Source organism: Dasypus novemcinctus, chromosome 10, assembly GCF_030445035.2.
Source record: "Dasypus novemcinctus isolate mDasNov1 chromosome 10, mDasNov1.1.hap2, whole genome shotgun sequence".
Classification (NCBI taxonomy): domain Eukaryota; kingdom Metazoa; phylum Chordata; class Mammalia; order Cingulata; family Dasypodidae; genus Dasypus; species Dasypus novemcinctus.
This window is the reverse complement of record NC_080682.1, coordinates 44,093,877-44,110,829: the sequence shown is the minus strand read 5'-3', so window position 1 is coordinate 44,110,829 and position 16,953 is coordinate 44,093,877. Positions and strand designations below refer to the sequence as shown.

Below are 16,953 nucleotides of genomic sequence, written 5' to 3'. Positions count from 1 at the left end.
CCACCCCTGGGGTCTGACCCAGGTCCTGAAAGATACCACAGATCTAGGGAAAGGGGTGGCCCTTGAGAGCCTGGGAGACCTCAGACTCCTGGTCCGTGGGCCCTGGGGGTCTGGACCACTCTGCCGCCCTGTCTTCCACTGGCTGCTCCAGACACCTGGGGCAGCTGGAGGTTCAGGCAGCACAAGGGCCATTGCTGCTGCTGTCTTCTCCCATAGCCAGGCCACTCACCCAGCACTGTGCCTGCCTCACTGGGACACCACTCACCACACTGCTCATCGCTGTTGTCGCCACAGTCATTGTCACCATCACAGTGCCACAGGCTGCGGATGCAATAGCCGTTCTGGCAGGGGAACTCGTCCTCTTCACACTCACGGGGGGCTGTGGACACAGAGAGGTCAGGCCGCTGCCGGCAGAGGGGTCCAGCGCCTGGAAGCCCAATGTAAAGCTTTCCAGGGTGGTCAAGGAGCTCCGGTGCTGCCCTTGCCTCTGACCAAGAGAGAATGCAGGGAAGTGGATGTGGCTCAAGCAATTAGGCTCTCGTCTACCACATAGGAGGTCCAGGGTTTGATGCCCAGGACCTCCTTGTGAAGGCAAGGTGGCCCACGTGGCAAGCTGGCCCATGCAGAGTGCTGGCCTGCGCAGAATGCCGGCCTACGCAGAGTACTGCCCCATGCAGGAGTGCTGCCCCATGCAGGAGTGCTGGCCCATGCAGAGAGCTGGCGCAGCAGGATGATGCAACAAAGAGGGACACAGAGGAGAGACAATAAGAGACACAGCAGATCAGGAGCTGAGGTGGCACAAGAGAACGATCGCCTCTCTCCCACTCTGGAAGTTCCCAGGATCAGTTCCCAGAGGCACCTAATGAGGCAAATAGACACAGAGAGCAGACAAAGAGGGAGGGTGGAGAGAAATAAATAAAATAAAATAAATAAATCAAAAAAGAAAAAAAGAGACAGAGAATGTGAAGGGACGGGACACAGAGGGGGAATCCTTTCCTGATTTAGAATCCTTCCCCAACAGATCCTGACGGAGTCCGCCTGGCCCCTGCCAGCACTCACGACAGTCCTGCTCATCCGAGTCGTCCTCACAGTCGTTGTCCCCATCGCACACCCAGGAGCGGCGGATGCACTTGCCATTGTCACAGTGGAAGTCAAGAGGGGAGCAGGTGGGCAGCACTGAGTCCAGGAAAAAGAAGGGAAGAGCTCAGCAATCTGGCACACTAACTCGGGCAGGATACACTGGGCCTGAAGCCTTTTCTCAACATCCCCTGTCCCAAATCTTCCTATCTTCCTTCTAGCCCTTCCTTACAAATCCCTACTCCTGCCCAGAGCCTATGGAGAAGCTAAGCAGATGCTTCAACACAGAGATTGTATTAGAAGGGAACATGGTGAGGGGTTGATGAGGGAGAGGAAGACCAGCCCAAGGAAGTCAAAACCACTGAGAAAGCAAAGAAAATGTGAGGGGGAGGGGAAGAGAAAGAGATGGAAGTGTTTCTTTCTCTTTTCCTTTTGTTAAATGAAGAGTGACACATCTAGGCTCAAATTACACTTCCAGAATTCATTACTTCTGATACTGAGCAAGGCGGTTACCCTCTCTGAGCTATAGTTTGACTGTATAATTATACTCGGCTCTCAGAGGTCTTTTGAGATAATGCATATGAAAGTACTACATGAAAGGGAAGCATGTATCACCATCACAATTAGTGAACTGGTTAGGATTAATAAGGTTCAGGTTGTAGTTTCATTCTCATTAGATTAATTAGCCACTCTTAGATGCAGATGCTACAGGTCAGAGATTGCCTCCCCAAACCTAGTCAACTGGCTCAGCTCTGATATTTCCATATATCCAAGACAGGATACCCCAGCCAAATGTGCACATGCTACCATTGTGAGGGGCAAAGGGAGACTTAAAATAGAAGATTGCTTACAAAGTTTATGATATTAAAAAAGGTATGACTACACAGAATACCAAGAAACTAACATAATCTGCATCCCATGTATAGTCTGTAAATTTAAAATGCACAAATTACAGTAAATCTACACACATGCTTATGCACAAACATACAGAGGGGTCTATTTAAAAAGACTACCTGTTGTTCTGAGAGTGTTTTTCCCTACATTTGTTTTCTAGGTTTGTTTATTGGGCATATATGTGTGGACCAACAAAGAGAAATACAGGGCAGGGTTGGCGTGGAGTTGGGCCATATATATAGTGAAGAAACCACCCTTCTGTCAATATCTGTCACCCTCGGATGTAGTTGTTACACAGAACACTCCATCAGCCTTGGCCTTGCCCCCCACTCCCATCCCCTCTTCCATCCCCTTCCACCCTCCATGGGGAAGTTCTTACTACATCCGTCCTCATCGCTGTGGTCTCCGCAGTCGTTGTCCCCATCGCACTGCCACTGGGCGGGGATGCAGGTACACTCGCCGAGGGCGCTCACTGCACAGGTGAAGTGGCTCCGACCACAAGCACACTCAGGGCTGCCGGCCAGGCCTGGGCAGGAGAGGAATCAGTAAGGGCTCAGCTCCCCTTCAGCTGAAGCTCATTCCAGGAGCAGGGATGGGAAGCACTGTCACCCAGGGGGCCATGGAGACATCAAGAGAGAGACACAGACAACCTCATCATGTCTTCCTCCCCTTTCTCCAAGACATGCATGGCCGAGAAGGTGCCCTCTGACTTTGGGCTCACAAGTTGTCCAGGTACCCCTCTAGGAAAGCACCCCAAAGGCCCAGAGACAAATGATGCCACCTAGAAGGTTGTTGGTACTCTCAGAGAAAGGGAGAAGGGGATGAAAAGTGTGATGCTGGGAGGCCTCTATTTCCTTCCCTCCAAACTAGGTTTGCTGTATGGATGATTTTGCCTTCATCCAGGACCAGACCCTTGGATCTTGGCCAGGGATGGCAAGACATATTGATGGAGTTAAAATCCTAGAAACCCATTAGGAACAAGCAGGCTACACAGGGGGGTTGGTGGGGGAGTGCTGGAAGCAGCCCTGGATGCTGTGAGTCATCAGGCAGGGCTTACTTTTGAGGAAGTCACCAGGAGGAATGGGGTCAGAAGGGTGGGAGAGGACTTGGGACCAGCCGGGGTCCGTGAGACACAGCCTAGAGGAAGGCGGACAGAAGCAGCCCTTCCCCCAGCCTCGGCAGCCGCAGCTGGGCTTCCCCATTGAGACTCGAGCTATCTGCCTGGCCAAGTCCCATGACTGGCTGCTGCGCGCCCTCGCCAGCGTGCCCAGCAGGATGCCCTGAGATGGCGTGTGAAAGGCTCAGTGCCCCCAATCCAGCCTCAGCTGGAACAAAGCGTTCTGCCAGGGTCACCCTTCCCCCTCCCAGCATGCATCTAACCCGCTGGGCTGCTTGCAGCTGGGGAAGATGGGGGCCTTCACTCCTTGCTCATCTCCCCCCAACTTTCTTCTCTTCCTCTCCTGAGCTGGGTCCTGCCCTCAGGCTGGGCTGGAACTGGGGAGGAGTCAGCTCCTAAACTGCCACGCCTCTATTTACCTGACCTGGCTTCTCTCTTTTGATTCATCTCTTGATGTACATCCTCACCTCACATTAGTATTATTTGGCCTGGCTTAATTAGGGCTGAGGGCCAGGAACAAAGGGTGTGCTCTACTCCCTCCAAGAACTGTGAGCGAGGCCTAAACCCTGCCCTCTCCACCTCAATTCCCACACAGAGTGGGAGCATAAGGCAGGGGTCTCTAACTTCAGATGGATGGATAGATGGCCTTTGGGATCTGTGAACCCCTGAAACTGCGGGCAAAAATGTATTTTATGCTATGTTTCTGAGGCGAGGGACCACAGCTTTCACCAGATTCTCAACTGAGGCCTTTACCTCCCCCTCCAAATGCTAAGGGAATGAGCTGCCCTAGAAAAGATGCAGGGATTCCTGCAGAAGTCAAGGAGATCCTCTTCAGGAGATGCAGCATCTCTATACCTCACAGAAAGGCCCACTCTGACCCAAGGACCTCTGCCTCTCCAAGTTGCTTTGCAAGTGCAGGACAGAGGGTTCTTTCCCAGGGAAACCTGAAGACCCCACTGTCCCAGCCCCATCCTCTCAGGCCCATTCTGAGAGCACTGAGAAGGGATGGGAGCTTTTCTCACTCATACCCTGGGCAAGAGAACATGAGGAAATTGTGTAGTGTGCCCAGTTCATCACAGCTATGGGGACCACTTTAAGGAAGCTAAGTATTCCAGATGACTCCATGTAATGGGGGTGGGGGGCTCCCCAACACACAGATCCTTTTCATGGGGAGGAGGGAGAAAGTGCAATCACTGGGTCTCAAAAGGGGATGATTTTGTACCCCCTCCTTCAGCCACCTCACCCCTACCTTGCATTGGCAACATGGGGAGATATTTTGGATTGTCAAGACTAGGGATGCTAATGGCATCCAACAGGGACAAGCTACTAAGCATCCTACAATGCAGAGGAGAGCCCTACAACAAAGAATTATCTATTCCAAGCTTGAGAAACACTGCTGGCCACACACAGGAGAGAGTAGGAATGCACCAACAGAGAGTTCAAGGTAAAGCGGGTGGTGACAAGGACAGAGAAGAAGGGGAGAATCAAAGGGGTTGGGGAGCAGAGAAAAAAAAAAAAGCACAAGACATAGAGCAGACAGATCTGGGTTCCAAGGACCAGTTTGACCTTGTTTAAGTCACTTAAATCCCTAAACCTCAGTTTCCTCATTTGTGAAAAGGCCACAAGGACTGGACAAGAAAATAGAGGCAAAAGAAAGAAACTTCATACCTTGGCAAGCAAAAGATGCTGAATAAATGGAGCCTGGGGTGCAGGGGTGTGGGGTATGGGGAAAAGGATTGTGGGGCCTCTGGGGGTGGGGAGTGCAGAGGTGTAGAGGTATGGGGTATAAGGGTGTGGGGATGTGGGGGGCTACATTTTTTCCCCCAAAAGGCCTTGATTTTAATAACCCAAGCACCAGGACTGGGAGAGCAAACAGAACAGCAGCATCCGGTGCTGCCAGCAAATGAAAGGAATACTGAGGGTAAAGAGGGATCCTCAGCCCAGGTTTGTTTCATTTTGTTTTTTTTCAGGGCCCCACCCCTGCCTTTGGCAGAGCAGTAGCCTGAAATCCTGATTTCACTGAGCAGTCTTCAGGAACAAAGCATTCCATCGGAGGGGCATCAAGATAGCTGCAGGCAGCTGGAGAGTCTGGACAGCCTGCCAGCATCTGCAACGTGAAGGTCAGCCAGGCCCCAGTCCGGCAGAGCCTCGACTTGGGCTTTCATACAGGGGACACAGTATACTCCAAGAGGCTGGCTCTTCTGGACAACTGCTGCCCCTCTAGGCCCCTGGAGGTAGAATTCTGCCTTTTCACCCAAGTCCTGGCTGTGATCACACAGAGCAGCTTTTAACCCTTTTCAATTAAAAGAATGGTAGGTAAAGAAAGGAAACATGTGACTGTGGGCGGCAAAACACAGTTGTCATTTTAAGAAATTAGGCATTAGAACCCTCAGCTCTGTTTCTGGCCTTGAAAGTCATTCAGGGGCTTCCCTAGCCTCTGGACCTAAGGCTTTCAGCCAGGGAAAGGTCTCTCCCCGGTATTTCGCTATCTCTGAGCATCAAGGCGCCCAGCTTTTGGAATCCATCTTCTGTGTTCACTACGGGCGGTTAACCTGAATCTCACCATTTACACCTCACAGCCGTGGCCCAGCCACTTTATCAATCCCTCGCTGCTTTCTTCTGCACGAAAGAACAGAAACATCCCCTTCATATATAAGACAGTGAAACGTGAAAGCAGAGATTCTGGAGTCAGAGAGGTGGGGTTCAAATACTGGTTCTGCCACAAACAACTTATTTAAGGCCTGTGAGCCTCAGTTTCCTCATCTATAAAATGGGAGGAATCGTATTACGTAAAAGAGTCTTTGTAAAGGTTAAGTTAAACAATCCACAAATAAGATGCTTGGCCCAGGACTGAGGACTGGCATACAGCAAAAGCTTCATAATATTACAACTGCTATTTATGAATACTTTCCAGATGCCCTGCAAGTACTTTTCTGCATGCTTTTCTATGCTGTATCTATGAATCATCTCAGTCACTCTGGGAGGTGACACTGTTATTATTATCAGCACCAAATAATAGAGGATGCTGAACCACAGGGAGGTTACATGGGTACTAAGGGTTGGAGCCAGGCAGGTTGATCCCAGAGCTGCTGCTCTTAACCACATCACCACACTTCCTCACAATAAATGGTATTGATATTGGAAGGATCTCTAAAACCTCGAGGTCAAAAAAGGAATTTACAGGGAAGCAGATCTGGCTCAATGGATAGAGCATCCGCCTACCACATGGGAGGTCCACGGTTCAAACCAGGGCCTCCTGACCCGTGTTGAGCTGGCCCATGCGCAGTGCTGCCATGCACAAGGAGTGCGCCCAGTAGGGAGAGTCGCCCAGCGCAAAAAAAGTGCAGCCTGCCCAGAAATGGCACCACACACACAGAGAGCTGACGCAGCAAAATGATGTAACAAAAAGAGACACAGATTCCCGGTGCCGCTGACAAGAACACAAATGAACACAGAAGAACACACAGCATATAGACACAGAGAGCAGACAAGTGTGGGGGGGGGGGGGGGAAGGGGAGAGAAATAAAAAAATAAACTTTTTTTAAAAAAAGGAATTTATGGGAATCAGATGTAGCTAAAGTGGTTGAGCACCTGCTTCCCATGTACAGTCTGGGTTCAATCCCCGGCACCACCTAAAAACAAAAAGCAAACAAAAGAAAAAACAACTCTCGTTGGGGAGCAGATGGAGCTCAGTGGTTTAGCACCTGCTTCCCATGTACAAGGTCCTGGGTTCAATCCCTAGTACCTCCTAAAAAAAAAAAAGGAATTTACAACATTTGGTGGTCTGGGCCACTCCCTCTCTTTTATGTATTCTCAATTAGCAAATATGCTGAGTTTATTTGCCTCAAACAGTGACCTCTCATTCTAGTTACTGCTAAGGCTAAAGACCAATTTCCCCTACCCTAAGGTAAAGTAGCCAAGCAAGGAAAGTCTGGAGTCCCAGTCCTTTTGAACCAGTGCCTTAGGTGTTATAGGACCAGGAAGGAACAGGGCTTCTGATAACAAATAATTATCCTTTGCTGATTCTCTTTATAGTTTACTTGCCACGTTTGCATACACACTTGTCTTCTCAGTTAATCATTACAATAACCCTGAGGAGTTATTATAGTACCTATTTAACAGGTAAGGTTACCTGCTTTGGCCAAGGTCCTGGGGTAAGATGGAAAGCCAGGAGGGGAGCTCAATCTGACCCTTAGGTTAGTATTCTTGTAATGTGACCTCAGAATCTGGATTTTTAATAGGCTTCCCAGGGACACTGAAGCACATGGGTTAAGGAGGCACTGCTCTCCATCATCCCATTGAATGCTCAGCTGAAGGTGGATTACACTTGTCACTCAGAGGCACATGGGTGGACAGTGACTACACACAAGCTACAGAGCAGCTTTTTCAAGTTAAACCAGGGATGAGCAGGTAAGGAGTGCCCAGTGACAGCTCTGGGGCATGACAGCCACCCCAGTGTGGAAGGGATTATCATGGCAAAGGCAGGAACCTTCCTGTTTTGCTTATAACTTGTTCTCCTCTCTCCTCCCACCGACAGGTGGCAATGGCGAGACTATAAACCTTAACTAGTGAGGATAAGTTATTTGAAATGACCCTAAACTACATCCAGGCCAACCAAGGGACAGATTCACTAATTTCAGCTCCACAGCAGTCTCTACAGTGGGCATCTCTCAGTGAAGGGGGCACCCATGTAGCAAGACACAGTGATATAACTGGAAGGACTGGCAGCAAGGAGCCACATGGAAATGGACCTAACCTTATCCAAGAGACGCCTGGCATCTGGAGAGATCTAGGTGCCTGTAGACAGTCACTGTTAGGAGGCGGGAGAGGTTGCTTAGGAAGCCTAAGTGCTAACACAAAAACAGGTAAGAGGAGGGCAGTGCCAGGAAACTGGAAGGTGAATCCTTTCCTGAAGCTGCCTGGCTTGGCTCTACTTGGCCTGAGGCTAAGGTGGAAGCTCCTTATCCGAGCCTCAGAGACCTTTGTGTCACTGCATTGTAGCACTTAGTCTATCTACTTGGGATCAGTGTTCACTCACCAGACCACAAGCTTCTTGGAGGCTGGAACTGTATGCTACCCAGCTGTGTATTCACTGTGCACAGCTCAATACTTGGTATGTAGTAGGTGATCAATGCCAAGTTTGTTAAATGAATGAATGAATGATATATCCCTCCAGAGGCTTGTGAGTTGTCAAAGAAAAAAAGATGCACAGAATATCAGAAATAAAAGTAGGTATTTTCCTACTAACCAGTACTTGTGAGAAAAGGAATCTTCTTTTTAAGGTGGCTTTCTAGTTCTATTAAGTTCCTTTCACTCGCTGTAGTATTATATCAGACTATGATACTGACATCATAACTTTACTTCTGTCCCATGGTCTGTTTTATTCCTGTGATCCCTAGAGGTCAGCATTACTTGGTAGGTTTGAAAATCAACCTGGTGAAGTCTTTTCCTAGTGGTGCCAGCAAGTTCAGCCCTCTCTTGCCACTTTTAAAAACAAAAAAAGAACCCATGGATAGATAGGATGATACAGTGAATGTGGCAAAATATTAAAAGTTGGTAGATCTGGGTACGTGGGGGTGGATGGTTATGTGGGTGTTCTCTGGATGGGTTTTATACTACTTTTACAACTGTCCAGTGGGAGTGAAATGATTTCAAAATAAAAAGTTTATTCAAAAAAAAGAAAAGTTCTCAATGGCTGGTTTCCAAAGTTTTGAGACCAGAAGAGTATAATTGTTAAGAAAACTGAAACAAAATTTCCTTGGTGCAAATCCTGACTCTGCTAGTTCCTGGCTGTTACACCCTGGGCATAATATCTTTATACCTTAGTTTTTCATCAGGAAAATTGGGATTATAAGGCTCATATGAATGTTATGAGAATTAAATTATTGAATTACACGAAGCACTTAGCATAGTGCCTGGCTTTAGGGCTTGGGGGTATCTAAAAAACCCTACTATGTGTCAAGCAACAGTGTCACCCCCACTCCCCCCCCCCCATTAAGTTAGTGACCTGAGTAATCACAGGAACAAAGCAGCCACGGTGGGGATGGGGGAAGAAAAGTACTGTGGCAAGAGCCCTGGCTTTCCTGCCTTCCTCTGGAGGAGACTGAGGCAGATGGCATCCTTTGTCCTCACTTAATTTATCATCGGTTAATTCCTAGGAGGCAAGTATAGAAGAAATACAGAACCTAAAGTACAGAGGAATTCAGAAGTGGATTAGTTGCCACTTTTGCAAAATGGGGAAAATAAGAGCATCTGTCTTAGAGGGCTACTGGGAGGCTTAAATGAGATAGTACCTATGAAGTACATAGTAAGCAGCTATTACTATTACTAACACCGTCATCTTCATCGGGATGTGTCCTCTCTCTCAACCCACTAATGTAGCCGTGATACCAGGATGCCTCCTTACAGGTCCTCAAAATTCTCCTTACCCGGTCCAGGAGCTCACTCAACAGATTTCACAATCCAACAGAGCTTAAGAACATGGAAACAAAACTTCCTGGTGCAAATCCTGCCTCAGCTAGCTCCTGACTGTCAGATTTCACTATGCAGCTGACTGTGTTCTGTGAGGGGCTGCACAAATTATCACTCTCTCCTTCTCCCTACATCTTAAAACACAAGGCCCACAAAAGAAGAGATGGGTGGCTTCAGGGAGCAACAAGCCACATCTCCCCTTCTTGGAGGCTTTGTAAGCACCTCTTCAACAACAACACAAAACACCTGGAAAATAATTCCATGTGCTTTGGGGATTCCCTGAGAAGATGCCTGAACACAGAGGGAAGTCAATCCACAGTGAAATATATGTACTCTCAACCCAGATCTTCTGGGACAACCTAATTTAAAATATTTTATTCTGAGAGGTATTATGAATTGGGGGTTAACAGCTTAGGTTCTAGGGTCAAATCCATACTCAGTTAGTGGGTGACAGTAAATTGCTCTGAGCCTTAGCTTCCCATCTATAAAATAGTAATTTAACAGTATCTACCTCATAAAGATATTGTAGGAAGTAAATACGACAACATATGCTAAGCACTTATCACCATGATGAGGATGCAGCAAAGCATTAAGACACATTAACTGCCCTAGAAATATATTTTTTTAAACATACATGTTCCAGTTTCTGGCATAAAAAATGGTCACCAAAGGAGATCATTTCCAGAAGAGCAGAAATTCTTATTTGGAGGAGATACATTTTATAGCCACTTTTACTCCTTCTCTTAGCCCATCCTTGAAACTTCTTTATTGAACTGTCTGGGGTGGGGGGAGTGGGAAAAGAAAGGGGTTCCCCTTTCTTATTTGCTAGGCTTATAGATGTTATAACCTGGCATGTCTATTCAGTTTCCATTAGGCTGCATCCATCCAACAGAGGAACTTTCTCTTGTCCTCTGACCCATGCCCACAAGGTGGTGACAGTCCAGCTGGGGCCATCAGAAGGGAAAACTTGGAGCAATTCCCCTCACATTCCACCCCTCAGGTCGGGCAGGAAGTGGAGCTGTTGAGTGTGGATATATCACTGCAAGCACTTATAGCCTACAGCTTCTTTACTTTCAGTGCTAATCAAGTGTCTCCCCCAAAACCCTGCTCTGAACCTGCCCTGACCCTACACCCAGACTGGGGGAGGGTCCCTCTCCCCCAAAAAGGTGCTGCCTGGAACCAGGAGCTTCCCAGCCCCGGTAAACCCGGATAAATTATGCAGCAGCAGCACCTTTGTGTTGCTGCCTCTCAGCCAGATGGGAGGTTTGCTCCCAGTCTTTTGTTTCCGGTTGGTTCAGCTCGCAGCTCTGATCCTCAGCTCTGAACAGAGGTGGGCAGGGAGCTCCAGTAGGCCAAGTCAAGGCTTGCAGCAAGTCCCAGCCAGGCTTTCCCCAGCTGAGTCTCAAGCAGTGCCCTCCCTTCTTCACTCGAACTTGAGTAATAGGGAGTCTTGCGAATGCCCTTCTGTATGGGGAAGCATGACGTTAGGGAGAGCTTTCAGCCCTCCTACTCATCTGTGAGCAAGGGAATACCTTCCTGCAGTGAAAGAATGACGTTTGCTCTGAAGGGCATGAGAGATGTCCAAGGCACCTAGGGTGTTTGCTTCTAGTGAAATAAAAAATGCAGAGGGAGCGGGTATAGTTCAGTGGTTGAGCATGCCTGCTTCCCATGTACGAGGTCCCGGGTTCAATCCCTGGTACCTCCTAAAAAATAAAAGGCAAAAGAAAAGAAAAGAAAATGGAGTCAAAGGACTGCCAGGAAGTCAAAGAATCAGCTCCTTTTAACGGCTGCTCTTGGTTACGGTCAACTTTCTGCAGCTCCCAAAAACATCACATCACTAGCACCAACTTGAAAGGAAGAAACAAAGAGACAACAGGGGTCAAACATTGGGGTGGAGGAGCTGGGGGTTGGGGAGAGTCAGGGGCTGGAGACCCACATCAATTACCGCTGCACACTGACAGGATTCCTGATTAAAGACAGTGGTCGTGAAGGAAGGAGGCCCCACAATAGCCCAGCCCCGAAATTGGGGCAATTACTACCTTCCCAGGCCAGTGGGAGGGAGAGCTTGGAATTCTAAACTGTTCCAGCTACAAGAGACTTCAATTTCGATGAGAGACTGCTTTGCTACAGCCCTGCCTTGTGGATTACACAGTTGTTGTTGTATTTTTATAACAGGGAAGATCCCAGAGGAAAGCCCATCTCCCAGGCCCTCTCCAGAACTAAGGCAGAGTAGGCTCCCCTAGACTCACATTACAGCTTACCAGATCTCTTTTTCGGAAGTGTGGACAGGAGAGAAATAGGCCTAGGTTTCATTAGGTTTTCGGGGGGTGGCGGGGGGAGAAGGGGCAAGATTTTTAAAAGAGAAAACCAAAAAACCAGCACAAGTGAATGAAGGGCCAAGCCTCCGTTTTATTTATCTACTTATTTTATTTATTTTTAAAGATTTATTTTTTATTTACTTCTCTCCCCTTCCTCCCCACCCCTCTCCCCGTTGTCTGCTGTCTGTGTCCATTCGCTGTGTGTTCTTCTGTGTACGCTTGTATTTTTGTCAGTGGCACAGGGAATCTGTGTTTCTTTTTGCTGCATCATCTTGCTCTGTCAGCTCTCCTGTGTGTGCAGTGCCATTTCTGGGCAGGCTGCACTTTCTTCTGCGCTGGGCGGCTCTCTTTATGGGGCGCACTTCTTGCGAGTGGGGCTCCCCCACGCGGGGGACACCCCTGCGTGACAGGGCACTCCTTGCGCGCATCAGCATTGCACATGGGCCAGCTCCACATGGGTCAAGAAGGCCCGGGGTTTGAACCGCAGACCTCCCATGTGGTAGGCGGATGCCCTATCCATTGGGCCAAGTCCGCTTCCCCCAAGCCTCCGTTTTAGCACATGATATTGTAGTATAATTATTTATTTATCTGGCTCCCATATTCCAAAGCCAAGGACCATCTCTAATCCACTTACGCAATCTTGTTAATAAACAGCTTACATTTGCCCAGGCAAAAATAGTAGTCAAGGCCTTTGCCAAATGGTTTGGACATACTATTATCTCATTTAATCTTTACAATATTCTTATGTGGTAAGCTATTATATCTGAGTCCTACCCCCCTCTGCCCCCAACCTGTTAACAAATAACACTGAAGTTTAGGAAGATTAAGTGTTTTGCAAGGTGTCATCAGGAAGTGCCAAAGCCAAGATTCAAACCCAGGTCTGCCCGTGCTTCTTAATCACTTGAGTTCTGTAAGCAGTGATTAGATTTGTGCTTGACAGACGTATTGGCTGAATGAAAGAACAAATGAATGGGTGTAGAACCCAGTTTAGCTAAAGCTCCTGAGTATACTAGGGGAAAAGAACCTGATCCTGCCAGCTCTAAGCTGGAGGGAGATTGGCAAGCACAGGCATTCATCAGAACTATTTTTAGGGCCGTATACTTGGGCTATGCCAGTGAACCAGTCAGCACAGAATCTTCCCTGGGACACTGAATCCCCCTCGGCTGAGAAGAGAAGGGCTTCCATTGCTGAAGATGTGATGGCAATACAGACAAAGTCTGGGGCCCAGATGCCCCATGCTTGGGCCAATGTGACAACACTTGTGACTAAGGCATGTCAAAGAATGCAGAGACACCATGGCTGGAATAGGATAACAGACCTAGACAACAACAAGGGCATTCAACTGTCTCATAATTATGAGATGTGCCCAATCATACAATAGCCAAGGTCACGGGGACTTCTCAGCCAAGTGCTTCTTAAAGTAGTTCTTGAAATTCTGTTCCTGTTCAGACAGGCTCTAGTATTGATCTTTTCTTCAAAGGAGAAGCAATATAGCAATTCCTCCCCATTTCCTTCTTCTAGGGATCAAGATTAGCAGTCAGTCTGTAGAAATGGTGAGCAAAGACCTAGAAAACACCCGGTCCTCTGTGACCCCCTGTGTTCTTTGCTGGCCTAGAAGATGGGCATGCCCAGTGTGCTCTGCATCAGACATGGCCAGACTTGGTTCCCTTGCACCTGTCATTCTTAATACCATATGTCAGTGCCAAAGATGTTATCTGATATTCAACAGGGGACAGAAGAGGAAATCCAAAATCAGTGACAAGCCAAGTATCTTTTACACTTCCAATAAGATCAGGGCCAAGGTCACCCAGGCACCATGACAACCAGTCATGACAACCATGGCAATAGCTAGATGGAAAGAAGACCAGTCACTGATCCTTTGAAACCACTCTTCATCTACCTAAGCACTCTTGAGCAAGCAGAATTTTTAAACTTTTCATTTACCTGGAACCAAACTCCAGGACAAACATAGATTTTTCCCACTTTTCACGTAGTGGTAGATTGCCTGCGGCCTTACCTCAACCCTCAAGAAGAAGAGCTATTAAGAGCAATCAAGATTTCCTCCAAAATCCTTAAGGCTGGAGTGTTATGTAAACTCAGGCCATACCTATAGTGTCTGTGAAATGCCACAGGGACCAGCTGCATCCAAATAAGCACCTAAACAACTGTGTTTTGAATTCACTTCTAGCTGAGGTCAGGTCTGCCTAACTAATTGATCTACTACTATGCTTATCACAAATGTCTTCTCCCTAAGTGCCTGGAACATAGTGTCAGGAATCTTGGTGGTGATAATTTTTGGTTGCACTGGTTCCAGGCTCTGCAATTGCTGTCTCACTGGTGAACCATGAATCTGTCTGTCCCCTCCCAGCGTCCAAGGATGGCTCAGTATCAAGCTGTGTGACGTTTAAATCTTTATGCCACTGACTATCCTTATCACGCACACAGAAAACCTCCCGTGCTTTGAAGTTCGACTTCAAACTTAACTTTTTCTTTAAAAAGAACCTTTCCATCCTTTGTGTGTGTGTGTGTGTGAGAAGCATTAAATACACACAAATCACTACCCCCATTCTCACCTCCAGGCTCAATGTGGACATAGGGTATATGGTTTTGACAGCTCTGGAGTAGTAAAATCCTCTTAGCCAGTCTCAGCCCAGAACCTTCCAGCTCTCCCTTCTCTAGGGCAGAAATCAACAATCTCCTCTCTAGCTTTGTTGGTATCCGTTTTAGTCCTTTTTTCAGTCCCATGCCATTTCCCTTGATCTTTTTCAAAACTTCCTCCAGGGGGCCGAAAGGAAAGTTCCATCCCCTACCCCGGCAGCCGAAGGGGGAACCCCCCCCCAAAGCATAGCTGTCCCTTTAAGGGGCCCATGTGGTGGGAAGAGCAGCTACATTCCTACCCCAGTAGGGTTGCTGTCCTGACATGCCAAAGAGGCTACAAATAATCTTCTAGGAGAGAATCCGGGGTGGTGCAGAGCACAGTGGCAGAGAGGAAGGTGGGTCGCCAGGCTAGACTCAGAGAAGAGTGAAGAGTAGAGAAGGGCTCAGTCCGTGCCAGAGAGGACACAGAAAAAGCCACTTAAAACCCACGGATAGTTTAAATAACAGCCATGAGAACTCTGTTTTGGATTTAGAAGGTAAACCAATCTTTAAAAACAAGTGCCCAGACATCTCCATGCCCTGCCAGCGAGTTCCGAGATCTGCACTATTTCCACATGAGCTCCGTACAAGAAAGAAGGATGTCAGGCGGGGGTGTACGAACCACTCCATTCTGAATCCCACCCCCTCATCTCGGCTGGGAGTAGAATGGGCAGATTCGGATCCCCCCCCTCCCTCCCCCCAATGAATAGCGGTGGGAGGATGGGGATGGAATTCAAAGATCAAAGTTCTTTGATCATCGGACACAAACCAGAGGCAGCTGCTAAATCAAGGGTGCACCCATGGTCCCAGCCAGCTGCGGAGAAACAGATTCCACTCGAGTCCCAATCACACACAACAGTAGCGTACGGGCACCAAACGAGTTATTAATAAGGAGCAGATGAAGCAGGAGTCTTGCTGCCGTCTGTCCAGCTCCCCCGAGGGCCAAGGCCCACCGCGCGGAGCCCACGCCTAGGACGGATCTGAGGGAGCTTTCTAGCAGTTTCTTCCCTACGTCCTTCCTCTGCCCCTTTTCCTACCCTGTCCCCCTCCACCACCACCACTTTCCCTGGGAGGACCCAGGGCAGGAAATTGATTGGCCGCAGCCAGGAGTGGGAACCCAAAACACCACTAAGGGGAGATGCTGCGAGGAAGCAGCGTCCAAAGACCCTCGGAGGGAGGAAGGTCTGGAGTTCGAGAAATTGACCCGGAGCAAAGGAATCCCCGGAGTTCACGTACTCAGATTCCACTGGAGTCCTCCGCAATCCGCCCGAGCCCCCAAAACCCTGGAAGGAGAGCGATTTACAATGTATGGGTTTAGCTACCCATCCTCCCTTGCCTCCTTTCTTTGCACACATTCCCTTGCACCAAGGACACAGAGACCCAGTCTTAACCTGAAAGAGAAGCAGCCCCAGCTCTTAAAAGAGCAGCGAGGGAGGGCGAGCGAGCGCCTCCGATCTCACCCCCAGCCCGGCGGCAGCAAGGGAGGGAAGCCTGGGAGCGCCGAGCCCAGGGGAGTTCCTCCACCTTTGCCTCCTCTCGACTTGGGGCGCTGGGGGAGGTCCCGGTCCCCTTCCCGACCCGCAGTCTCGAGGCTATGGCTCCGAGTGGGAGCGATGGGTCCCAGGCCCCAGCCTGCACCTTCCCGCTCCCGGGAGGTAAGTCCGGCAGCGGCCGTCCCAGGCACAAACTTTCCCGGCGGGCCGGGAGGCGCGGGCGCCGCGGCGCGGCAGCGCGGCTTACCTTGTGCGTAAAGCAGGGCGCCAAGCAGCAGCGCGCCCCACGGCCGCCTCATGGTGCCGTGGCCGCTGCCGGCGCTCCCTGCCGGCCGGGGGTCCCGCCGGCTCCCGGCGGGCGGCGCAGCGAAGGAGTCGGCGGAGGGTCCCCGGGGGGAAGCGTCCCGGCTCCACCGTGGCTGGCGCGCCCCTCAAGTCGCCCTCCAACCGTGCTGCCTCCAGTGGTGAGGGAGCCGAAGCCGAAGCCGCCCGCGCAGGGGACCGTGAAGGGGTGTCCCAGGCCCGGCCGCCCCGCCCCCAGCGCCGCAGCCCCCGCCACCGCCACCACGCCTGGTCCCGCCCCCAGCGCCAGCCCAGCCCCTTCCCGCCCTCGGCCCCCACCCCTAGTCCCCCGACCCCACCCGCCCGCGTCTTGAGCGGACCCAGCTCCTCTTCAGGCCGCCCCCACATTCCTAGTCCTCAGAAAGAGCCCCCCCCACCTATCCCCATTACTACTATCCGAATGTCCCTAACTTAAAAAAAAAAAATTATTCTAGCGGCAACTCTTGGATCCCGCTCACTCTACCTCTACGCCAGAGAGGAGCACCCAAGCTGACCCCAATCGCCTGGACATGACCCCGGCCCCCCACCGGCCCCAAGTCCAGACTTTATTATGTCTCAGAATACGCAAGGCTTACTAATGCATAATCCGCTCGGTCTTTAGAGA

The 16,953-nt window shown here is 49.7% G+C and overlaps 1 protein-coding gene across 1 annotated transcript in view; it reads right to left on the bottom strand.

Moving 5' to 3' along the window:
* Nucleotides 1-16,540, bottom strand: part of LRP4 (LDL receptor related protein 4) — a 50,765-nt gene extending 34,225 nt beyond the window's left edge. The window contains exons 1-4 of the mRNA XM_012524903.3: nucleotides 16,255-16,540; nucleotides 2,351-2,497; nucleotides 1,060-1,176; nucleotides 266-379 (exon numbers count right to left, since the gene is read on the bottom strand). Coding sequence (XP_012380357.2) covers nucleotides 266-379; nucleotides 1,060-1,176; nucleotides 2,351-2,497; nucleotides 16,255-16,306 — 430 coding nt within the window. The 5' untranslated portion in view covers nucleotides 16,307-16,540. The remainder of the gene's footprint in view (nucleotides 1-265; nucleotides 380-1,059; nucleotides 1,177-2,350; nucleotides 2,498-16,254) is intronic.
* Between the last annotated feature and the right edge of the window lie 413 nt (nucleotides 16,541-16,953).